The sequence below is a fragment of the Quercus robur genome, chromosome 5 (assembly GCF_932294415.1).
Source record: "Quercus robur chromosome 5, dhQueRobu3.1, whole genome shotgun sequence".
In the NCBI taxonomy this organism is placed as follows: domain Eukaryota; kingdom Viridiplantae; phylum Streptophyta; class Magnoliopsida; order Fagales; family Fagaceae; genus Quercus; species Quercus robur.
The window spans coordinates 1,066,660-1,092,024 of record NC_065538.1 but is presented as its reverse complement, the minus strand read 5'-3'; the positions used below and the strand labels follow the sequence as shown (position 1 = coordinate 1,092,024).

At 33.1% G+C, this 25,365-nt stretch overlaps 3 protein-coding genes across 3 annotated transcripts; 1 reads left to right on the top strand and 2 right to left on the bottom strand.

The window, feature by feature from the left end:
* Positions 1-279: 279 nt before the first annotated feature.
* LOC126724782 (cysteine-rich receptor-like protein kinase 44) lies at positions 280-4,856 on the bottom strand. The gene is made up of 8 exons (XM_050429171.1): positions 3,852-4,856; positions 3,174-3,215; positions 2,616-2,720; positions 1,879-2,000; positions 1,549-1,759; positions 1,229-1,466; positions 853-1,003; positions 280-731 (listed from the first exon to the last, which is right to left on the bottom strand). Exons 1-8 carry the CDS (start codon positions 4,600-4,602, stop codon positions 423-425), a joined length of 1,929 nt encoding a protein of 642 aa, XP_050285128.1. The 5' UTR covers positions 4,603-4,856; the 3' UTR covers positions 280-422.
* Positions 4,857-18,906: 14,050 nt separating this feature from the next.
* On the top strand, positions 18,907-19,815 carry LOC126725142 (cysteine-rich receptor-like protein kinase 25). The gene has a single exon (XM_050429678.1). The coding sequence runs from the start codon at positions 18,907-18,909 to the stop codon at positions 19,813-19,815; it is 909 nt and encodes a 302-aa protein (XP_050285635.1).
* A 3,691-nt stretch (positions 19,816-23,506) lies between these two features.
* Positions 23,507-24,657, bottom strand: LOC126725136 (glutathione S-transferase T3-like). Its single transcript, XM_050429669.1, has 2 exons — positions 24,193-24,657; positions 23,507-24,103 (listed from the first exon to the last, which is right to left on the bottom strand). The coding sequence occupies exons 1-2, from the start codon at positions 24,655-24,657 to the stop codon at positions 23,507-23,509; spliced, it is 1,062 nt and encodes a 353-aa protein (XP_050285626.1).
* Between the last annotated feature and the right edge of the window lie 708 nt (positions 24,658-25,365).

Genomic DNA, 25,365 nt, shown 5'->3' with positions numbered 1-25,365 from the left:
GCATGAGATAAACTTCTATTGATACAATGAAACTTGGCACGTTATATCTGTAATGAATAATGACTTTCGGTTCAATTCCTTCTGTATTGACTGGATCTGGGTTTGGTTGACAAGTTTTTCAATAAAATTAAAAAAAAAAAGTTTGGTTGGAAAAAATATATATATATATATATATATATTTGATGAAATAAAATATATATTTGCCAACCAAACCTTTGGCAAATATATATTGAATAGGTGCTTACTTCTCAAGATAAGTAAGTGCATGGAACCTACATGTCATTGAGACATAGGTCTCATGGGACCGTCTCACACAAGAATTTTCCTCTCTCCAAATATATTGATACAATGAAACATATTGCAGCAAGTAAAACTTTCAAGACATACACACTTATTCAATTCTAACCATCATCCAAAGAACACTACCTGGGATACAACTCGGTAATTGAAACCTCATACTTAGATACACTGGAATTAATACCCTGTTGTAAGGATTCGGCTGATGGAAGATTTCCCTGCAGGAAGCTTGCAGGTTGTGTAGGTGAAGGGAGATCGACAGAATTGCTATTAAGCATGAGAAGTACCGAAGTCATGTTGGGTCTGTCAGCAACATTTTGTTGAACACAAAGCAGCCCAATGTGAATACATCTCATCATTTCAGCTATTGGACCGCCCCTTAATGTGGGATCTATGAGATTTGAAGTTGTCCCCTCCCTCCAATTTTCCCATGCTTGTAAAAATATATCGATGTCAAAACTAAAAATTGTACCAATTTTTGTTTTTCCTGATTCTCGAAATCCCCCCCACCCCCCTTTCACACAAAATATAGTACCAATTGATATTCATACTCACATATGTTAGAAGGTATTCAATATTCTCTTCATCACGAAAACGAGTAATTTTTTGGCCGCTTACAATTTCCAGTATTAACACACCAAAACTAAAGATATCTGATTTAATTGAGAATTGTCCAAACATTGCATATTCTGGAGCCATATATCCACTGCATAATAATATTAATAAAATTAGTTTGGTTAAAGAACAATCATAAATTAGTCTTGATTTGAAACGTAATAAACCATTAATGATTATGACTTGTGACCATATGATTTAATTCCCATCATTGTTATGCCCTTGGTGTTAGTTCCATTATAATTGAAATATTTAAGTCAATTATCCAAGGCATGCATAATTGTAGCTTTTAGCTCTAGATTGTTGTGATACTTACTAGGTTCCCACAATTCTATCAGTGCTACCTTCAGTTTGATCCACTACAAACATCCTTGCCATGCCAAAATCTGAAATTTTAGGGTTCATTTCTGCATCTAATAAAATGTTGGCAGCTTTGAGGTCACGATGAATAATTCGAAGTCGAGAATCCTCATGTAGGTACAAAAGCTCTCGAGCAACACCTCCTATGATTTTATAACGCCTTTCCCAATTTAAATCTGCACGCTTCATCGAATCTACATTCATGAAACCATATTGTTACCAAATGAAATTATTTTGATTACAATGTACAATGTATAAATGGAAGTGCAATGGTACCAAATATGTAGTGATCAAGGCTTGTGTTTGGCACAAACTCATAGATTAGAAGTCTTTCATTTCCTTCCAAGCAAAATCCAAGGAGCCTAACTAAATTGCGGTGTTGAAGCTTGGCTACTAACAAAACCTCATTCTTAAATTCTTGATCTCCCTGTCCAGAGTTCCTTGATAGTCTTTTCACAGCTATTTCTTGTTCATTGGGAAGTGTACCCTGAATATATATATAAAAAAAAAATAAAAAAAAAAAAAAAAAAAGTCAACTTCAGGAAATTAGAAGTCATCATTTAACACATGATTAAATTATTTTATTATATCAAAATGACTTCCTACCCTGTAAACTGCCCCAAATCCACCTTTACCAAGCTTATTTGTATCAGAAAAGTTGTCAGTGGCTGCTCTAATGGTGGCGAACTCGAATTGCAAGGATTCTACACTTGTTATTTTGTCCACAGCTTCACAAGAGAAATTAACAAGTTAATATGTATATTTTTAAATGATACAGGTGCGTTCTTATCTCCTTGCCTTTTCCTCAACGTACACACAATTGATGTCTATACTTATAACCGCAAACATTTTATGGTGATTATTCAAAAAAATAATAATAAACATTTTATGGGGAGATATGCATAGCCGCCTAAGGATCACATGCCAAATTTATGGGGAATGAGATCATTTGTAAAGAAAAGCATTTTTTTTTTTTTCTCAAAAAACACCAAATGCCGTAACCTACAGTTTTTAAAAAAATGTGAATTCCTACGCTTCACAATTTTAGAAATGTTTTCTTTTTATATAACAGAATACTTTTCTCAAAAGAAAAAAATAATGAGTTAATCCTATATTGAAAAATGAGTGTGATTTATAAAAGTTTAAAACTTGTATTGTGTATCCAAGAGTTATTTGAATATACATCACTTTTAGTTTCTTTAAAACATTCCCCTCCCTTTCCTTGTGTGTGTTAAAATACTTAGTATTATCACAAAAAAAAAAAAAAAAAAAAAAAAAAAAAAAAAAAAAAAAGCAGAATACTTTTCAAATAACTAGCAGCAATTGAACTAAATTTAACTTACTTTCACGACTATCAATTGGCTTTGCCGCTCTTAAACAGATGCAAATGCTGAGGACAAGTATCAAGGCAATAATACCTAGAAGAGCCATGATAATGGCAATTCGAGCTGTGACACAAATTACAACTTATCACCACATAATTAAGGAAAAAAGGAGTTGATAGTGATACTGCAACACACACATATATATATATATATATATATATGTTGCTTTGCGTAGAAAAGGAAAATTATGAAAGAAAATAACAACACATAATACTTTTGAACTTCATAATAGCCTGGATTAAATTGAACAGTGTCAACTAGCCCACTCATAAATACCCTTCCCAAGACATACTTGTAAGAGGGGCAACAAGTACCATGAGGAGAAGAAATAATTACACAAAAAATTCCATGATATATTGTGTTTGGCCTATAATAAAAGCATGTTATCAATAGACAATAATAAGCTTAGGTGAAACTATTGTGAAAGTAATAACTTAATTACTATCTCAATAAATTGTGAAAGAATTTGTGAAATTTTGTGTGTACTGTGTCCAATTTACATGAGAATTACCGCACCTTTTGCAAACATGGGAGGATAAAAAATTGGTGATGGTGGCAGGGGCGGCTTGATGCATTTGGGGGCCTAAGGCGAAAATTGATCATCTTATTTAGATGCAAAATTACTACTAATTAACATGAACTACATAGATTTTTTTTTTTTTTTTTTGAATTTTTAAGACAAAAAAAATTTGACAAAATTTTTCATACTTGTTGATGTGGTAGATTGATAGTGGTAAGTAAAACAGTGGTGTTAGTGGTAGATTTAGATGAAAACTAGTAAAAGTTTGCTAATTAAACTCTTATTATTATTCTTTTTTTTTAGAAGTGCAACATTCATAATATTTTTTACAACAAATCCTAGATTTTAAACTGTATTTTTGTTTTTTATTTGAAAATATCACTATAATTATTTTTTTGCCATCAACAATAGGCTGTAATAACTTGCTACTTAGCATTAGTTGTACAAGTGTTGTGAAAAATATTGTGGATAGTTGTACAAGTGTTGTGAAAAATATTGTGGACGACGTTGCATTTTTCTCTATTTTTTTTTTTTTTTTATCTAATAAAAAAATTTATTTTATTTATTGATTATAAATAATCCTATTGGTTAAAATTTAGGGGCCTTTTTTTTACTTGAGGCCTTAGGCGGTTGCATTTTTTGCTCCACCATAGAGCCGGCCCTGAATGGTGGCAAGGTTGCTTCAGCTCGAGGTTGAAAAAAAAGATAGGTGTCAAACCTAAAATTGCAGCTTGGTGTGTAAAATCTACCACCTCCCTTTCCAATACTATACAGTGGAAGTTGTGAAGAAGTCATTTCTAAACAATTATTGCATTGTTGCTCGGTCAAGTCAGGAGTGCACTGCACAAACCCATACAATTTGCACAAGTCCGGGGCGACTGAGGTCTTGGTAGCAAACTTGAGATTACTAGATGCAGCTTCACTTATCATACTATCTAACAGGGACTTGACCGCTTTTCCGTAGCCATCTACATCCGACACGTTATTTCGGTTATACCTATAGCAAGAAGGAATATCATCCTCGCTGCCAAATATGGAGTGGTTTGAGAAGCGCAAAGTGCAATTGTCGTACCAACCTATTGCCTCCTTTTGATTGGGACAAAGTTGTATGAGAGCAAGTGTGGAGTCATTAAGGCAACTTCGGCAAACATCTTGATTAAGATCTCCTCTACAGAGTCCAATTGCATAGACTTTGTCAGGGTCCTGGCCATAAGAGGCACTGTAAAACCCATTGTCAATTGCGGTGTTGGAGGAGAAGGATGAAAAAACATGGTTAAGGTTCGCTGCGTAGTTACCGTTAGTGGTATAGTTACCCAGGCCAGGTGAACAAGTGTGGCATATGAAGCTTGGCTGAGTAGTGGCTTGAGGAATGAGTATGAAAATCAAACACAGTGAAAAAATTAGACTAGGAGAAACCGGTGCCATGTTTTCATAAAATGGATGGATTTGTGCCTAGAGGCTTTACTGAGAAGGGTGATTTTAGTTTGCTCATTGATGCAATCAAGTTTGTGTTGTTGGCATGGTGTTCAAAGCAAAGGAAGACGCAATGCAATGCGTTTAGGATAAGACCATAAGTGATCTGAGGTTGATGCCAGCCAGTCAACTCTAAAGGAGAGAGAATAGGAAAAAGGAAAGCCAAAGAGACACGAGTTTCTGGTAAAGACTTTTCATCTCCTCCCATTTTCCATACCTAGCAAACAATGGAAAATTCCTCCCCAATGAATACTCTTTTCCTTTCTCCTTCCTCTATCGCTTTCTTTTACTTTTTGCCAAAGATTGCGTCCCAAATTTGATCAGAACATCATTTTTTTTTAATGCATAAATAAATACAAATTACCTAAACAAATATAAAAAGAAAATTGTGAAAATTTTTGTTCATAGGGAAAACGTAATCCATTTAACCACAATTTTTAAAGTTCTTCCCATGTCCAATTCCAATAACGCAAATTCAACTTGCGTGGCTTTCTTGGTTTACCTGCTACCGCCTAAGTTTCACCATCACCAACCACTACTACTTGTACCTAGGGTTGTGTTTGTTTCTACGGATATTAATTTCTGGAAAATATTTTTTGTATTAATGGGTGTTTCAGGTGACTGAAATTATTGGTATAAAAAAGACACCACAGGCAAATAATATTTTACACTTTTATTTGCGATCTTTTCATTTTCCACCTCACCAAAAACTTATCAACCAAACCTCCACACTCCACTATTAGCCACCCAAACATCCCCCCACTAACATCCCTGGTTTTTGTTTGCTGATCATGAATTTTTTTTTAATCTAAAATTTTTCTTTAAAAAAAAAAAAATTATATATGTGCTTGGGAGATGAAAAGATTTGGGAAAGTAGTAGAAAATTTCTTTTCTATAAAATTTTTAAGAATGCAATCAAACACTTGAAAATATTTTTCAGGGCATTTCTAGGAATGCAACCAAACACTTGAAAATTTTTTTTTCCCAAAAAATATTATTTTAGTCTTCTAATATTAATAGGAAACATATAATTTGATTTTGTGAATGTACTTCCTCAAATTTTAAAATTTAGTCTCCTATAAAAAAAAAATTAAAATTTAGTCAATTTCATACTTAGATCTACTATCTACATAAATTTTAAGGAAATTAACTTTTTTTTTTTTTTTTTTTAACGTTTTCTATAATAATATTTCAGAGAATTACACTTTAAATCCAATAGCTTATGGGTGAAACAAATTATACTCTATAATTTCAAAAGTAACAAATTAAGAATAAAGTTTGACTAAAAAATTAGTTGTAGGCTTAGATTACAACCAATAATAGGAAGATATATAACACGTGTACCTGTCATGTGCATTACACCACACTTGAATGTTTGGATACAATTGTTTTAAGTAAGTCATGTGCATTGCACTTGACATGAATATGTGTCATTTTCCTATATTATTGGCTATAACCAAGCTTCTTACCAAACTTCATTCAAAAATTAAATCTCAAATAATAAAAATTAAGTAATTAAACATTATAGTTTCACAAGTATTAAAATTAAATCTCAAATAATAAAAATTAAGTAATTAAACATTATAGTTTCACAAGTATTAAAATAAATCTTAATCTATTGGAAAAATATTGAGTTTGGGGTTTAATATATGATAAAGATTTAATTTATTACATTTTAAAAAATTGATAGACTAAATTGACTCAATGAATATTTGAGGGACCAAATTGAACTTTACATTATAATTAAAAGACTGATCAATTAGTAATTTAATCAAAGAAGAATTTAAATTTAATTGATACAGCAACTAGATTCTAGAAATGCAAAAAACCTCCATAAGTGTCTTTTACAAATTGATAAGTTGTGATTGTTGCACGTCACTTTCACATGAATTCACTTTGTGAGTTGTTATTACTCTTTGTACTCTGATCACAACATAGTATCTCAATACTCTAAAAAATTATGTAATTCTTTTGTATTATCAAACAAAAGAAAACCCAAACTATGATCTTGACCTTTCTGCTTAGCAATGCAATGCAAGTCAGTCAACACTAAAGCAAAGAGAATGGACAAAAGGAAAGCAAAAAAGACACGAGTCTCTGGTAAAAGACTATTCGTCTCCTCCCATTTTCCATAGCTAACAAATAATGGAAAATTCCTCTCCATCGGATATTCTTTTCCATCCTCCTTCCTCCATCCCTTTCTTTTACTTTGTACCCAAGATTGCGTCCCAAATGAACAATAATCATCTCGTGTATCAATCAAATGCAGAAGATAACTTTACCACACAAACTTAATATAAGTTGGTTTCTATATAAGATAATTAATTTCACGTCCTAAGAATATACTTTCAATTTTGATGAATAAGTTTTGACATAATACATTCTTTTAAAAAATTAAAAAATTTACTACTAAGGAGAGTTAGTTAACAAACAATGAAAAGAAGTGTGAAGTGGATTTTCATGGCTAGAAAAATACAAAATAGATTCCTTTTAATTTTACCAAACAAAGGCTAATCAATCGTGTAACTCAACCAATTAAACAAGCAATGAAAAATTTCCACCTTAATAATTACATGAAAATTCTCTCTTTTTAATTAAAAGAAGCAAAATATCATTTCTTTCAACATTTTTTTTTTCAAAATTATGCATTTTGAAGTGAGGTTGATTTGAACTTTAACTATGGCGATTAATAAACCGAGTTGTTTATGAACAAAAATAGCTTGATCTTGATTCAAGAACAAAAAATTATATTTTTTTTATTGGCAAATGAACTACGCTCAAGTACTCCAAGTCCAAGTTTAAACTCAACTATTAAAAGAGTCAAGTTCAAGCCCAAGTCAAATTTTAAATTTGACTATTAACGAGCTAAACTCAAATATAATAATATATTTATAAGCAAATTCATGAATAGGGCTCTTAATTTAAGTATATATAATGTTATATGTTTTTAGCAAAGACAAATTACAATTAATATGACACCATTTAATTTTATATTTCTTTTTCATTTTTTGAGAATCTTATACGGCTTGCCTATATTTATCAATTTTTATATTTATTTTTTGACCCTTTTTTTTGGAGAAATTATTTTATGACTTCTTAAACTTATCTTTAGAATTTTAAAAATATTGTTTTTTATATAACTATGGACTTTAACTAGTGACTCACCAATTAAACCAATGACCCAATAACCTTGACTTTTAAACCAGGTTAATATCTTGTCGAGATTTAATAATTACTGTATTATAGAACCCTCAAGTTGCAGTACGTACCCTACACGCAAATTCAAGTTCCTGAATTGCTTTCGTTGTCCGGAGCGTTAAGCAGACCTCTTGTTCTAAAGCTGCCTAATTAAGTTTGCATCATCACCGCTCCTCGTTTCTAAGCCTCGTAAAAATGTCTTACTTCAGTCTTCCAATACTGCTTCTTTCCATGCTAAGCATCCTCAGCCGGACCTCTCCCTCATATGGCGCAAATTACCTTTATCACTTCTGTGCAAACACCACTATCCCCAAAAATAGCCCCTACAAAGCCAGTCTAAGCTCCCTATTCTCTTCCTTCTCCTTGTACGCCAACCACAACGTAGAATTCTACAGTCCCAGCAGCAGCTCCCTCACGTCATCCCTCTCCTCCAACGCCATCAGCAAAATCCAAATCTCTCTCAACATCTCGGACCCTGTCTATGGCCTCCACATCTGCCGTGGTGATGTCACTGCCCAAGTGTGCAGAGAATGCGTGGAAGCCGCGGCAAAAGACCCAATGTGCATGTGTGAGAGAGAGATAGAGAGAGCAAAGTACCTACGGCTACTCTCATCATAACGAAAACCGGTTGAGCGAATCTGGACGGTGCAATCGGAGGTGTTTTTAGAGGTAAGTGGATCGGATGGCCTCGGCCGGTGGATTCGACTTTAGAGAAGGAGATAAAATGATCATAAGCATTGCCGCAGTGAAAAATCCAGAGAATCTCATAATCCAATACATCATCACCGAATAAATCCCCCTCCACTTCTTCTTCTTCGACTTGAAATCGAAACGCCCAGCTGGAATCGAAGTTATGAACGCTAGGGAGGCATGTGTGAGAGAGAGATAGAGAGAGCAAAGTACCTGTAGGTAACGGTTCAATATTGTTAATGCCACTCTACGGCTACTCTCATCATACCCAGCCAGGCTAGGTTGTATGCGTGGCATTATCCTCCCCGAATTCATGGAGCGCATATTCAGTGACAGTTGATATTTCAATCTATCTTGCCAGACAGGATTGGCTGAGGGAACTTCTCTAATTCGGGTACCTTGCAAATCAAGTTCCTTCAAACACTTTATTTTCCAAACGCTGTCTGGCAGTTTGACAAGACAGAATGTAATGCATACTAGTACCTGAGGAATAGCCTCGCTCTCCGCCTTGTTGGCATGGGCAGGATCCTCAGTGGGGATTGACTCCTTGTGGACATCAGAGTGCTTGGGCTTCCCCGCACAGCCCCCCATCTTATGAATGAATAGCTTTGTGGGGAGAGTTGTGAGAGTGGCTGAAACACCAATATAGGATTTTATATGCAAATTGTGATCAAATAAGGATGTTCAATGAGGCTGAGAAGGGCTATAGGAGATGGTGATTTATAATATAGCCGGCAGCTGCAAACATTTAGAGCAGCTGTTAATTTTGGCAAAACCAATGGCATAGCATATTCTGCCTGGCAAATGGGTTTGTGGCTAAATCTTTGGGTGACTTTGTCATATGGACAGCAAACGTTGTTTCCAAACGCGGGTTTTGGTGCTAGTTTAACGCAGAAAAGACAAAAAAAATTTGTCAAAAAAAGTAAAAAAAAAATCTTAAATAGTACCTACAAAACTGAAAAATGACATAATCTGAAGAAAAAAAAAAAAAAAGATAAAAATTGTATAAGGAAAAAGTGTGATTAACGGGCACCACCATTAACGCAACCCTTTATCTATATACAAAAACTTTTCACTTTTTTTACTCTCTCATATGTGAAAAGCGGAAATTATGACAACAAAACTTTCACATTAATCTTCTATTTAGAATGAGAAAGTATACCATGTTTTGATAATATAAATTTAATATCTATTTCTGTATTTCCTATTTAATAAATGAGTGACATCTGTTTCAAAAAATCACATCAGACTATTCTAATAAATTAATCACAATCTTCTATATTATCGGGAAGATAAATTAATCATTTATTAGAGTAATCTGATGTGATTTTTTAAAATAGGTGTCACTCATTTATTGGATAAGAAATACCAAAACATATACTAAATTGATATTACCGAAACATATTATATTTTTTTTTCGTTTAGGACACTTCTATTCAGGGACGGACCCAGGAAGGGGCCTAAGGGGGCCCGGGCCCCCCCTGGGTCCAAAAAATTTTTTTTTTAGTAGGTAAAGTTTTTCAAAAAACAAAAAAATAAAGGACTTGGCCCCCCCTATCCCAGCCGGCCGGCCCAGTCAAGAGCCCATCAGCCCATGTAAGTCTAAAAAAAAAAATGTAAAGAAGAAAAATTGAAAACCTAGCAAAAGGAACAAACGGAACAAGCGAAAACCGAAAACGAAGGAAAAAAAAGAAAAGAAAAGAAAAGAGAGGCGAGATTGAGAGGCGAAACAGACACAGTGAAAAAAAAGCTCATGCCGCCGTTCACCGGTTCATGCCACCGCTCACGCCTCACGCCTCACGCCGCCACCATGCCTCATGCCTCACGCTGCCACCGGTTCCCATCGCATACCCAAACGGGAAATGGCCACACCAACGCCACCACCGTCGCCATGCCCACGTGAGACCCATCTTGATTCTTGCCGCCGGTTGCTCGATCTGCCCAGCCCAGCTTCATTGTTCCAGCTCAACTCACAAGTATTTAATCTATCCTTTCCTAGTTTCTTTCAAAACCTAATATAATATTTGTGAATCTCAAAATATAACAATCTGTGCTTGTGGACTTGTGGTGTTTATTGATGAGTGATGAACTGAGTTGTTGATTGTGAATTGAATCTGTGTTTTTTTTTCTTCTTTTTTTTGGCTTTTTGACTTTGTGACTCTGTGTTTATGATTCTGTAGAGATTAGAGAATATATTAGTGTAGTGTTTGACTATTTATTGACCAGTTGTTGGGCAATAATAGGGACTACTGAAAAAAGAAAAGAAAATGATTCTACTAATGTGTGGGGTACACAATAGTAAAACCAATTTTTGAAAAAGTTTATTGAAAATTGACCCAATAAAACTTTTTCAAAAATAGATTTGTTAAGGGCACATATTAACTAGACAAAAAAAAGGGTAAAGTTAGGAAAAGTTTACACAGTGTCGATAGTGGGATTGGGTACAGAAAAGTTTTTGTTGCTATTGTAGAATAAAATCGTGGTGTTAGTAGGGGGATTGGGTGAGTCCGTGAGTGTTAGAAATATGGAGACAAGACAAAGACAAAGAGATAAATAAAGGAAAAGACAAAAGACAAAAACAAATCATATAATATAGAAAATTGTCATACAAATTTAAGAAAATAACAGTGATTCACTTGCGCTTATTGTTAACTCGTAATGCTAAATTAGATAAATTGAAAATTGAAAATAAGTGAGAAATACTAAATTTATAATTTGTTTTTTTTATAGGTAATAAGAATATTATTAAAACAAACTGCAAACAAAAACAAGCCAATACAAGGTGTTCATGATGGTGAACACAAGGAAAAGCAACAAACACACAAACAGCAACAAAGAACAAGAAAAAACTTAAAGAGCAATACTTAGAGAAGAAATAAACTCGAATATAGTGGAGCAATCCGAAAAGCCCCAACACCTAGACCAATCAAATAAGGTCTTCTGTCTGTAAATTTATAATTAAATGCATCATGCATATTACCGTTTGTGAGATAATATATATGATTCTTATTTTATTTGTAGATCATGAAAAAACCAACTACAATGTTAGATTTTGTCAAAAGAAAGGATTCAAATTCTTCAGAAGTCAACGTAGGATTGCCAATAACTAATCTTGCTATTCCAATTCCAGAAAATGTGGATGTTCCAATTCTAGAAAATATTCATTTTCCAATTCCGGAAAATGTCGATGTTTCAATCCCAAAAAATATTCATTACCCAATTCCAGATGATTGTATCTTAATAGTGTTTCGTGTGTTTTGTTTTTGTTGGTAGATGATTATATCTTAATATTTGTCTTGGTTGATAGTTTATTAATACTATATGGATGCGTATTTGAAAAAAAAAATTTTGCTTATCTCCGGCCCCCCCCAGCTTGAAATCCTGGGTTCGTCCCTGCTTCTATTGTCTTCCAATTCAAAGATAGGACTAGTACGGTTTTTTTTTTTTTTTTTTTTTTTGGGGAATGGGCAGACCTAAGCTAAGATCAAAGAGAGCTGTAGCCTCTGTCATAACAAAAGAAATGGTCAGAGGAGAGGATTGCGTCCAATGCATAGAACATTTTCTAAAGGTGGATGGTCTAATGTGGCCCAAAAAAAAAAAAAAAAAAAAAAACTTACAACATATATATAAACATTTTCTATAAAATAAATTTCTTTTTTCTTTTTATGTTTTAACTGTTTCATGCAACTAATATTGTTTAGTAAAAAAAAATATATGTTTCCTAATCAGGATAAATTAAGGAAAAACTTAAAAATAAGAAGCTACAAGGCAAACTAAAAAAATGTTTCGAGCAATGTCATTCATATTTTCATGTGTTGGAGCTCGTTGTACTAGGCAAACTTCATTTGAGCACCTCCTTCAAAATGTAAAATAAAATAAAATAATTTAATATATATATATATATATATATATTTTGTTGAGATCAAAGATGTTTAAAGCATGTTTTTGTTCTTTGTTCACCTACAGTAGCTTCCGTTTGTGTTTGTGTGTTAGGCGAAATCACATTTTCAGATTTTCTCCTCTGTGGCTATGTTATATAGTGCATAACTTTTAAATTTGGGTAAATTGTAAATTACACTCATAAAGTTTAGGGGTGTTTAGATTTTATATCCTGAAGTTTCAGAATTTGGAATTTACCACTTAAAATTTGAGAGTGTTTAGATTTTATATTCTGACGTTTTAGAATTTAGATTTTATCCCCTAAAGTTTGGGAATATTTGGATTTTACACCCCCAAATTGGATGTAAAATCCAAATATTTCAAAACTTTAGAGAGTAAAATTGAAATACCTCTAAAATTTAGGAGATAAAATCCAAATTCTGAAGTATTAGAATATAAAATCCAAACACCTTTAAAATTTAGGGGGTAAAATCTAAATTTTAAAATTTCAGAATTGTAAATTCCAAACATTCCAAACTTTAGAAATGTAATTTGTAATTTACCCTTTAAATAAATAATCGACTTTCTAAGACTCTCAAGTCTCAACTACGTACTGGAAACTGATATTAAAATTATCTGTATAATTGCTTGGATGCTCTAGCATACTTGAAACGAGGCAAGATTTGGAAAGCTTAGGCCTTGCCCAGATAGACTCGTTCAGGATGCAATTGCTTCTGCTACAGAGTATCTGAATATGAGGCATTCACCCTTGTCCTGAAATCACAAAATTTTCATAGACATTCTTGTTTCCGTTTTCTTAGCTAAAGGGTTTTTACCTCTTGTGATGTGCATTTGTTGTGCTTGTTGTATAATCTCCTATACTGTTTAAAATAATTTATCTGGCATTTTCACCTAAAAACACCTACAGGTCCTACACATTCACTGAATCATTTTCTAGAAAGCACTTTTCACCGTGGATCATTGACTATAAAGCATGTCACTAAGCCAATATGTTGTTTGTGCAGGTACAAGCCAGATCCCAGCAGTAAAGATAGTCGACATTGTTGCTCCAATTGCTGTCTCTGTCATGCTTTTCTTTCTAGGCTAATGTCTGCCATGTAGAAAAGGAAGAAAGAAAATGTAGTATAATGCTATAGAATGAGAAAATAGTAAGATATATATGAGCAAATTGGTTATATACATTCTTGGTTAAAATACATTTTGGCAATTCCAAATTAATTTTTTTTTGCTATTAGTTTGATCTGTAGAATTTCAAATTTAGTTATTTTGATCCATAAGTATATGGGGTCATGCTAACGAGTACCCTTAGGACACTGGTTAATAATCCAGTTAAGGAAAGTTTTTATGGATAAATAAAAAAAAAGCAATTAATGTCCTGAAAGCTTTTTTCATTTCCCATAAAAGTAATGTTAAATTTTTTCTAAAATGGATTCTTAATCAGTACCCTAAGGGCACTCGTTAGCATTTCCCTTTTATATATTTATGAATGATAGTTTTTCATTTTATCTAGACAATTCCTTTATAGAGTTGATGCCACTGGCAGCTCTATGTACATGTATTTTAGGGTGTTCATTGCACCCCAAAAAAAAAAAAAAAAAAAAAATTATACCTGCAAATTAAAGTTTATATACGTTATTATTTTTAAGCTAACACATGTACACCTAAAAAACAATATTGAACACACAATTGAAAATCTCAAGAATTTGGATTCAATAAAAGTAAAGTAATGCTACGTCTATGATATTTTTACAATAAATTCTACGTAGTAAACTATTATAGGTTTTGAACTAGTTTCACCATTGACATCCCTTTTATATTCATTCACAACAATTTGCCACCAAAAATTGTTGTGAAATATTGTAGATGGTAACATTTCTTGGGCCCACAAACATAATCCTTAACTTCTTAAAATATAAATAAATAGAAGTCCAAATAACAACAATTAAAATTAGTCCAAATAATAGCAAAAAAAGCTCACAACAAGAAGATTATGCCAAACAACAATAATTAAAAAAATATTTAGCAAAAAGTCCATTCAAAAACAAAAATAAAAAAATAAAAACCTCTAATTATTCAAATTCATAACTAATTCAATCCATTCCATGTATAAAAATAACCTATAATTTCATTTCTTTTTTTTAAATAGTACTATGAGAGATATTGTGGCCGTGAATTCTCCTAGATGATGCTGTAGTAACAACAGCTTTGCCTTGCTTGGCAGTTTGGCTCATGGTCGCAACAAGTATCATTTATCCATTGCTCTCTGTCTTTCACTTTCTCAATTTTTTCCGCTCTATCATCATTTTAAACTCTCTCACTTTATTATTTAAATTTCTTAACGATTACCCTAAAAAAACATTTCTAGTGCTACCGCTGGTTGATGCATGAACAACCATCCAGATTCAATATTAATCTTGCACTTGCTCTTTCTTATCGTTTGCTATCTGTGGGGAAACATATTATTAAAAAGGTATGAAAAGTTGAATGAAATCTTGAGATTACCTTTGTCAAAGGGTAATCCAAAAGATAAACTAGTTTCCATTCATTTTCTGAACTTCATAGTGTTTAGAAAGGGTAACATTTATTTCGGTCATAGATGTCTGATAATCAATTAAGATCTAGTTCATTTGTGAGCTCTAAATCTTTATGAACTAGATTATGGAAATTGAAGCGCCCTACTAAATGTTTGATCTTCTTATGGAAAATAATTCACAATGTTTTATCTGTTAAAACTGAGTTGCAAAAGAGACATGCCTGCTGTGTCTTTTGTGAAATTAGTGAAGAAACTACAACTGCATCATCATTTTCTATTATATCCTATAACAAGAGTTAGAGAAGTTTGGTTTGCATCTAATTGTGCACTTTGTTGGTGCCCATTTTTTAACGTTATGGGCCAACAAACAAGGTCCTTGGGCCCGATGACAAAAGCCCATGAAGGAAGGAGGAGTCTAGCCGATCAATTGAGAAGAAAAAGCTTGCTGCAGAAAACTGGGTCTGTGAAGGGCCTAAGACATATGAAGCTTGGCTGAGTAGTGGCTTGAGGAATGAGAATGAAAATCAAACACAGTGAAAAAATTAGACTAGGAGAAACCGGTGCCATGTTTTCATAAAATGGATGGATTTGTGCCTAGAGGCTTTACTGAGAAGGGTGATTTTAGTTTGCTCATTGATGCAATCAAGTTTGTGTTGTTGGCATGGTGTTCAAAGCAAAGGAAGACGCAATGCAATGCGTTTAGGATAAGACCATAAGTGATCTGAGGTTGATGCCAGCCAGTCAACTCTAAAGGAGAGAGAATAGGAAAAAGGAAAGCCAAAGAGACACGAGTTTCTGGTAAAGACTTTTCATCTCCTCCCATTTTCCATACCTAGCAAACAATGGAAAATTCCTCCCCAACGAATACTCTTTTCCTTTCTCCTTCCTCTATCGCTTTCTTTTACTTTGTGCCAAAGATTGCGTCCCAAATTTGATCAGAACATCATTTTTTTTAATGCATAAATAAACACAAATTACCTAAACAAATATAAAAGGAAAATTGTGAAAATTTTTGTTCATAGGGAAAACGTAATCCATTTAACCACAATTTTTAAAGTTCTTCCCATGTCCAATTCCAATAACGCAAATTCAACTTGCGTGGCTTTCTTGGTTTACCTGCTACCGCCTAAGTTTCACCATCACCAACCACTACTACTTGTACCTAGGGTTGTGTTTGTTTCTACGGATATTAATTTCTGGAAAATATTTTTTGTATTAATGGGTGTTTCAAGTGACTGAAATTATTGGTATAAAAAAGACACCACAGGCAAATAATATTTTACACTTTTATTTGCGATCTTTTCATTTTCCAACTCACCAAAAACTTATCAACCAAACCTCCACACTCCACTATTAGCCACCCAAACATCCCCCCACTAACATCCCTGGTTTTTGTTTGCTGATCATGAATTTTTTTTTAATCTAAAATTTTTCTTTAAAAAAAAAAAATTATATATGTGCTTCGGAGATGAAAATATTTGGGAAAGTAGTAGAAAATTTCTTTTCTATAAAATTTTTAAGAATGCAATCAACACTTGAAAATATTTTTCAGGGCATTTTTAGGAATGCAACCAAACACTTGAAATTTTTTTTTTTTCCAAAAAATATTATTTTAGTCTTCTAATATTATTAGGAAACATATAATTTGATTTTGTGAATGTACTTCCTCAAATTTTAAAATTTAGTCTCCTATAAAAAAAATTAAAATTTAGTCAATTTCATACTTAGATATACATAAATTTTAAGGAAATTAACTTTTTTTTTTTTTTTAACGTTTTCTATAATAATATTTCAGAGAATTACACTTTAAATCCAATAGCTTATGGGTGAAACAAATTATACTCTATAATTTCAAAAGTAACAAATTAAGAATAAATTTTGACTAAAAAATTAGTTGTAGGCTTAGATTACAACCAATAATAGGAAGATATATAACATGTGTACCTGTCATGTGCATTACACCACACTTGAATGTTTGGATACAATTGTTTTAAGTAAGTCATGTGCGTTGCACTTGACATGAATATGTGTCATCTTCCTATATTATTGGCTATAACCAAGCTTCTTACCAAACTTCGTTCAAAAATTAAATCTCAAATAATAAAAATTAAGTAATTAAACATTATAGTTTCACAAGTATTAAAATAAATCTTAATCTATTGGAAAAATATTGAGTTTGGGGTTTAATATATGATAAAGGTTTAATTTATTACATTTTAAAAAATTGATAGACTAAATTGACTCAATGAATATTTGAGGGACCAAATTGAACTTTACATTATAATTAAAAGACTGATCAATTAGTAATTTAATCAAAGAAGAATTTAAATTTAATTGATACAGCAACTAGATTCTAGAAATGCAAAAAACCTCCATAAGTGTCTTTTACAAATTGATAAGTTGTGATTGTTGCACATCACTTTCACATGAATTCACTTTGTGAGTTGTTATTACCCTTTGTACTCTGATCACAACATAGTATCTCAATACTCTAAAAAATTATGTAATTCTTTTGTATTATCAAACAAAAGAAAACCCAAACTATGATCTTGACCTTTCTGCTTAGCAATGCAATGCAAGTCAGTCAACACTAAAGCAAAGAGAATGGACAAAAGGAAAGCAAAAAAGACACGAGTCTCTGGTAAAAGACTATTCGTCTCCTCCCATTTTCCATAGCTAACAAATAATGGAAAATTCCTCTCCATCGGATATTCTTTTCCATCCTCCTTCCTCCATCCCTTTCTTTTACTTTGTACCCAAGATTGCGTCCCAAATGAACAATAATCATCTCGTGTATCAATCAAATGCAGAAGATAACTTTACCACACAAACTTAATATAAGTTGGTTTCTATATAAGATAATTAATTTCACGTCCTAAGAATATACTTTCAATTTTGATGAATAAGTTTTGACATAATACATTCTTTTAAAAAATTAAAAAATTTACTACTAAGGAGAGTTAGTTAACAAACAATGAAAATAAGTGTGAAGTGGATTTTCATGGCTAGAAAAATACAAAATAGATTCCTTTTAATTTTACCAAACAAAGGCTAATCAATCGTGTAACTCAACCAATTAAACAAGCAATGAAAAATTTCCACCTTAATAATTACATGAAAATTCTCTCTTTTTAATTAAAAGAAGCAAAATATCATTTCTTTCAACATTTTTTTTTTTCAAAATTATGCATTTTGAAGTGAGGTTGATTTGAACTTTAACTATGGCGATTAATAAACCGAGTTGTTTATGAACAAAAATAGCTTGATCTTGATTCAAGAACAAAAAATTATATTTTTTTTATTGGCAAATGAACTACGCTCAAGTACTCCAAGTCCAAGTTTAAACTCAACTATTAAAAGAGTCAAGTTCAAGCCCAAGTCAAATTTTAAATTTGACTATTAACGAGCTAAACTCAAATATAATAATATATTTATAAGCAAATTCATGAATAGGGCTCTTAATTTAAGTATATATAATGTTATATGTTTTTAGCAAAGACAAATTACAATTAATATGACACCATTTAATTTTATATTTCTTTTTCATTTGTTGAGAATCTTATACGGCTTGCCTATATTTATCAATTTTTATATTTATTTTTTGACCCTTTTTTTTGGAGAAATTATTTTATGACTTCTTAAACTTATCTTTAGAATTTTAAAAATATTGTTTTTTATATAACTATGGACTTTAACTAGTGACTCACCAATTAAACCAATGACCCAATAACCTTGACTTTTAAACCAGGTTAATATCTTGTCGAGATTTAATAATTACTGTATTATAGAACCCTCAAGTTGCAGTACGTACCCTACACGCAAATTCAAGTTCCTGAATTGCTTTCGTTGTCCGGAGCGTTAAGCAGACCTCTTGTTCTAAAGCTGCCTAATTAAGTTTGCATCATCACCGCTCCTCGTTTCTAAGCCTCGTAAAAATGTCTTACTTCAGTCTTCCAATACTGCTTCTTTCCATGCTAAGCATCCTCAGCCGGACCTCTCCCTCATATGGCGCAAATTACCTTTATCACTTCTGTGCAAACACCACTATCCCCAAAAATAGCCCCTACAAAGCCAGTCTAAGCTCCCTATTCTCTTCCTTCTCCTTGTACGCCAACCACAACGTAGAATTCTACAGTCCCAGCAGCAGCTCCCTCACGTCATCCCTCTCCTCCAACGCCATCAGCAAAATCCAAATCTCTCTCAACATCTCGGACCCTGTCTATGGCCTCCACATCTGCCGTGGTGATGTCACTGCCGAAGTGTGCAGAGAATGCGTGGAGGAGGCCGCAAATGACCTCGCCAACAGGTGCTCAAGCGAATTGGTTGCTGTAATTTGGTACGATGAGTGTATGATGCGTTACTCCAATGCGTCTTTCTTCTCCACCGCGACCATAAGGCCTAGAGTTGCCTTACTGAACACGCAGAATATGACCAAGCAAGAGCAATTCAATCGGCAAGTGAACATGACGATGACAGACTTGGCAAGTCGGGCCTCGAACGTTACAGCGGGAGCTAAGAAGTTTGGGGTGAATCAAGTGAAAATCTCGGAGTTTCAAACGTTGTACAGCTTAGTACAGTGCACACCGGACCTGTCCAACACCGATTGCAATAGTTGTCTTCAGGCCGCTATTAACCGTCTTCCTATATGTTGTGGTGGAAAGCAAGGAGGAAGAGTTCTTTTTCCTAGTTGTCACGTGAGGTACGAATTGTACAGGTTTTACAATTTGGTCGATACGGTCCCTACACCTGAGCTTCCGCCTCGGCCTTTATCTATACCTCCAGGTTCTCCAAGTTTACCAATAGGTAAAGTCAAGCACCATTTCATTGCTTTCCATTGTTGGTAATTTTTTATTTATTTTTAGAATTCAATTTTTATCTATGGAGAATGTTAACCAGCACCGCTTGGTGCTGGTTTAGCGCAGAAAAGACAAAAAAAATTTGTCAAAAAAAGTAAAAAAAAAAAATCTTAAATAGTACCTACAACTGAAAAATGACATAAACTGAAGAAAAAAAAAAATGATAAAAATTGTATAAGGAAAAAGTGTGTTTAACGGGCACCGCCATTAACGCAACCCTTTATCTATATACAAAAACTTTTCACTTTTTTTACTCTCTCATATGTGAAAAGCAGAAATTATGACAACATAACTTTCACATTAATCTTCTATTTAGAACGAGAAAGTAAACCATGTTTTGATAATATAAATTTAATATCTATTTTGGTATTTTCTATCTAATAAATAAGTGACATCTGTTTCAAAAAATTACATCAGACTATTCTAATAAATTAATCACAATCTTCTATACTATCGGGAAGATAAATTAATCATTTATTAGAGTAGTCTGATGTGATTTTTTGAAACAAGTATCACTCATTTATTAGGTAGGAAATACCAAAACAGATGCTAAATTGGTATTACTGAAACATGTTATATTTTTTTCGTTTAGGACACTTCTATTGTCTTCCAATTCAAAGATAGGACTAGTACGTTTGTTTGTTTGTTTGTTGTTTTTTTTTTTTTTTTTTTTTTTTTTTTTTTTTTTTTGGGAATGGACAGACCTAAGCTAAGATCAAAGAGGGCTGTACCCTCTGTCATAACAAAAGAAATGGTCGGAGGAGAGGATTGCGTCCAATGCATAGAACATTTTCTAAAGGTGGATGGTCTAATGTGGCCCAAAAAAAAAAAAAAAAAAAACTTACAACATATATATAAACATTTTCTATAAAATAATTTTTTTTTCTTTTTATGTTTTAACTGTTTCATGCAACTAATATTGTTTAGTAAAAAAAAATATATGTTTCCTAATCAGGATAAATTAAGGAAAAACTTAAAAATAAGAAGCTACAAGGCAAACTAAAAAAATGTTTCGAGCAATGTCATTCATATTTTCATGTGTTGGAGCTCGTTGTACTAGGCAAACTTCATTTGAGCACCTCCTTCAAAAAATAAAATAAAATAATTTAATATATATATATATATATATATATATTGTTGAGATCAAAGATGTTTAAAGCATGTTTTTGTTGTTTGTTCACCTATAGTAGCTTCCATTTGTGTTTATGTGTTAGGCCAGATCACATTTCAGAGTTTCTCCTCTTTGCCAATGTTATATAGTGCATAACTTTTAAATTTGGGTAAATTGTAAATTACACCCATAAAGTTTTGGAGTGTTTGAATTTTATATCCTAAAGTTTCAGAATTTAGAATTTATTTCCTGAAATTTGGGAGTGTTTGGATTTTATACCCTGACGTTTCAGAATTTAGAAGGTGAAAATCCAAATACTCCCAAACTTTAGGGAGTAAAATTCAAATACCCCTAAAATTTAGGAGATAAAATCTAAATTCTGAAGTATTAGGATATAAAATCCAAACATCCTTAAAATTTAGGGGGGTAAAATTCAAATTTTAAAACTTTAGGGATGTAAAATCCAAATATTCCCTTTAAATAAATAAAGGGCTTTCTAAGACTCTCAAGTCTCAACTACGCACTGGAAACTAATATTAAAATTATATGTATAATTGCTTCGATGCTCTGGCATACTTGAAACAAGGCTAGATTTGGAAAAATAAGAGCAACCACATCAGCTCGTGGAAAAGATTCCGTCTATTTTACACAAAAAACCTACTTTTTCTATTTTACACCATTACTTTTACAAAACACCCACATCAGTTTATCTATTTTACAAGACTATTCAATAAAATATTCATTATTCATCAATTTTTTATTATTTTCCCTAATGGTTATACTTTTTTAATTTAAACTTATATTTTAAGTAAACTACCAACATCGGTGGCTCGGCCAATAGAGCCGCTTGTGGTGGAGGTCCGATGGCCCACCGGATTGGTGTCTCCGACCATTGTACCGCCATCACCGGTGGGCCGATTGTTGTAATAGTGTCTCTGATGACCGCCGTCGAATCAATGTCTCCGACGACCGTCGCCGAATTGATGTCTCCGACCACCGCCGCCGAATCGATGTCTCCAACGACCGCCGCCAAATCGATGTCTCCGACCACCGTATTACTAGAATAGGTGACCGAATTGATGCTGTTGAATCGATGTCTTCGATCAACGGTCATTTTTTTTTTGACCCAACGGTCATAATTTTTATTGTTATATCCATCGGTCATAATTTTGAAATTCAAACGGTAAATTCAAACCTAACTTTAAACCCAATGGTAAATTCAAACATAAATGTCATATTTTTTTAACTTTAAATCCAATGGTAAATTCAAACCTAAAGGTCATTTTTTTTTTTTAACTTTAAACCCAATGGTAAATTCAAACCTAAAGATCATATTTTTTTTAACTTTAAACCCAAGATACTATGCAGAAAAATAACAGTATGCAGAAAAATAACACTGCAGAACAATAACACTGCAGAAAAATAATTATGCAGAAAAATAACATTATGCAGAAAAATAACACTATGCAGAACAATAACATTATGCAGAACAATAACACTATGCAGAAAAATGATACTATGCAGAAAAATAACACTGCAGAACAATAACACTATGCAGAAAAATGACAGTATGCAGAAAAATGACAGTATGCAGAAAAATGACAGTATGCAGAAAAATAAGAGTATACAGAAAAATAACACTGCAGAAAAATGACACTATGCAGAAAAATGACACTATGCAGAAAAATAACACTATGCAGAAAAATAATTATACAGAAAAATAACATTATGCAGAAAAATGATACTATGCAGAAAAATAACAGTATGCAGAAAAATAACACTGCAGAACAATAACACTATGCAGAACAATGACACTGCAGAAAAATGACACTATGCAGAAAAATAACACTGCAGAAAAATAACATTATGCAGAACAATAACACTATGCAGAAAAATAACATTATGCAGAAAAATGACACTATGCAGAAAAATAACAGTATGCAAAAAAATAACACTGCAGAAAAATAACATTATGCAGAACAATAACAGTATGCAGAAAAATAACAGTATGCAGAAAAATAACACTGCAGAACAATAACACTATGCAGAACAATAACATTATGCAGAAAAATGACACTATGCAGAAAAATAATTATGCAGAAAAATAACATTATGTAGAAAAATGACACAATGCAAGTACAACCACCCGTTGAGAAAGTGCAGAAAAATAGCATATACAACTGATAAAATTAGCAACCAATAAAATAGCATATTTACATTCAAATAACATTTACAACCAATAAAATCAGCAAGTACAACCACCTTCAACAGAGACATTGCTTCACCCAAAATAGAATGACAAGAACAGAATCACAAATTAAATTGAATAATCAAGTGCTATTGTTCATGCACAATACAAAATTTACAACATTGCATCTATTTCCTTGCACAAGAAAAGACTACAAAAATATATCTAACATGATTAGAGATTGAATAATTATGTTCCTTGCACAAGTAAATACTACAAAAGAGATGTCTAACATCAAATCATCTATGTCAACCATGTGCTAGTATCTTTGCACTATACAAAAAATTACTTGATTAGATATTGTCAATAATAATATTCCATTATGATGCATATTTAGACCTTAACCTCTCCAAGATTTCCAAACGACGTAGACGAATGTATTCTTTTTGCTCAGGATCCATAGTTCTTGTATCTTTCATCATAAGTTCATCTTCCATTTTCCTCTTTTCTACTTCATTCTTCTCTTCCTTGATACGAATCAACTCTCTTCGTTCTTCGGATGCAATGCGCATTGCCTCTCTTCGTTCTTCTAATGCAATGTGCATACTTTCCTTTTTCTCCTCATGCATTCTTCTCTTTTCTTCCTTGATTTCGTCCAATTGGGAGGAAAGTGTTGGGATCACGTCATCACAATTCTTTCTTTTCTTTAATTTCTCCTTTTCGGCCTTCTTGCCTATAGGTCTCTCCAAGGTTTCGCCGGAGTTCATCTCTTCATTATCTTCATCTACATTTATTGAGCTTGCAAAGGATTGTATGGTTGGTTGTGTGGCTGGTTGTGTGGCTGGTTGTCTTGTGCGGGCCTTCAAACTATCTCTTAGAATCAACCACTTAGCTTCATTCCTCAAAATTCTCCAACAATGCTCCAATTGAAATGCATTTTTGCAATTAATTTGATACATAGTTTTTGCATCTTCAATCTACAAAAGTAAAAAATTGAAAATAATAAGAATCATAAAACTAAAAGTGCTTTGATGTACAATACATATTAAATGTTGAGTTGAAATACCTTGTCATGCTCAGTTTTATCGCTTTCATTTCGGTTCTCAATTTGGGCCAAGCATCCACAGAACTTGTTGGTCTCCCTTCGAATTGTTGACCACCGACTATTTAAAGAATTCTTAGTGCAGTTAAATTTCTTGTCATTGTGGAAGGTAGACCAAATTCTCTCCCAAAATGTTGTGTGTTTTTGGTCCGTCGATGTCACGGCATCTAAGCTAACATTGAGCCACGCTGACACTAACTTAATGTCTTCATCTATGGTGAAGTTGATTCCCCGTTGACCTCTCTTAGTAGTTGATTTTTTTGCAATAGGGGGTATAGATTGTCCCATTTCAACTTGGGGTGGAGATTGATGGACATTGATGTTTGAATGCGGATTGGACATCAAATTACTACTGTCAAAAGACTCAAAACCTTGTTCATTGTCTTGTAAAATGTCAAGGAAGAAGGGATTTTGATTTTGTGAGTCCATCACCTAACACACACCAAAGTAATTCAAAAGCAGCACTAATAAGCAACAAAATTGAAAACAAAAAAGAAAAGGCATTGAGAGCATGGAATTCAACCACAACCAAGCAATCACAACCAAGCATAGATGAAGCACTCTTATGGTCTAATTCATATCCAAGCACCCTTATGGTCTAATTCATTGACCAATTCATGTACAAACACAAGAAAATCAAACCTCAAAGCAACAGAATTGAGAGCATGGAATTCAACCATAGAAATAATAAGTATTCAACCTCAAACCTCAAACCTCAAACACAAGATAAAACCCACATGAAATTCAACCTTAGAAATTGATGGTGTCACGAATAATCCCAAGTCCATAACTCGTCCACATGTCTCGTCCAACGACAGAAGCTACAATAGGCAGAGAAAATTGCAAGCGTACCAGCGAACCTCGTCCGTATATGGACGAGCTTAATACCTCGTGAGATCTACTCGTCATTTATGAACGACAAGCCTTCCGAGATGATCTCGTCCGTCTTTCACTAAAAGTGGACGAGATCATTCTGGAGGTCTCGTCCATCCTTACTATGGATGGACTAAAAGTGGACGAGCTCCTCATGAAGGTCTCGTCCATCCTTACTATGGATGGACGAGTTCATCGGCCCGTCCAACCTAGGTAACTTCCACAACGGTTATGGAAGTTACTCCCAATTCTTCGGACTCCTCG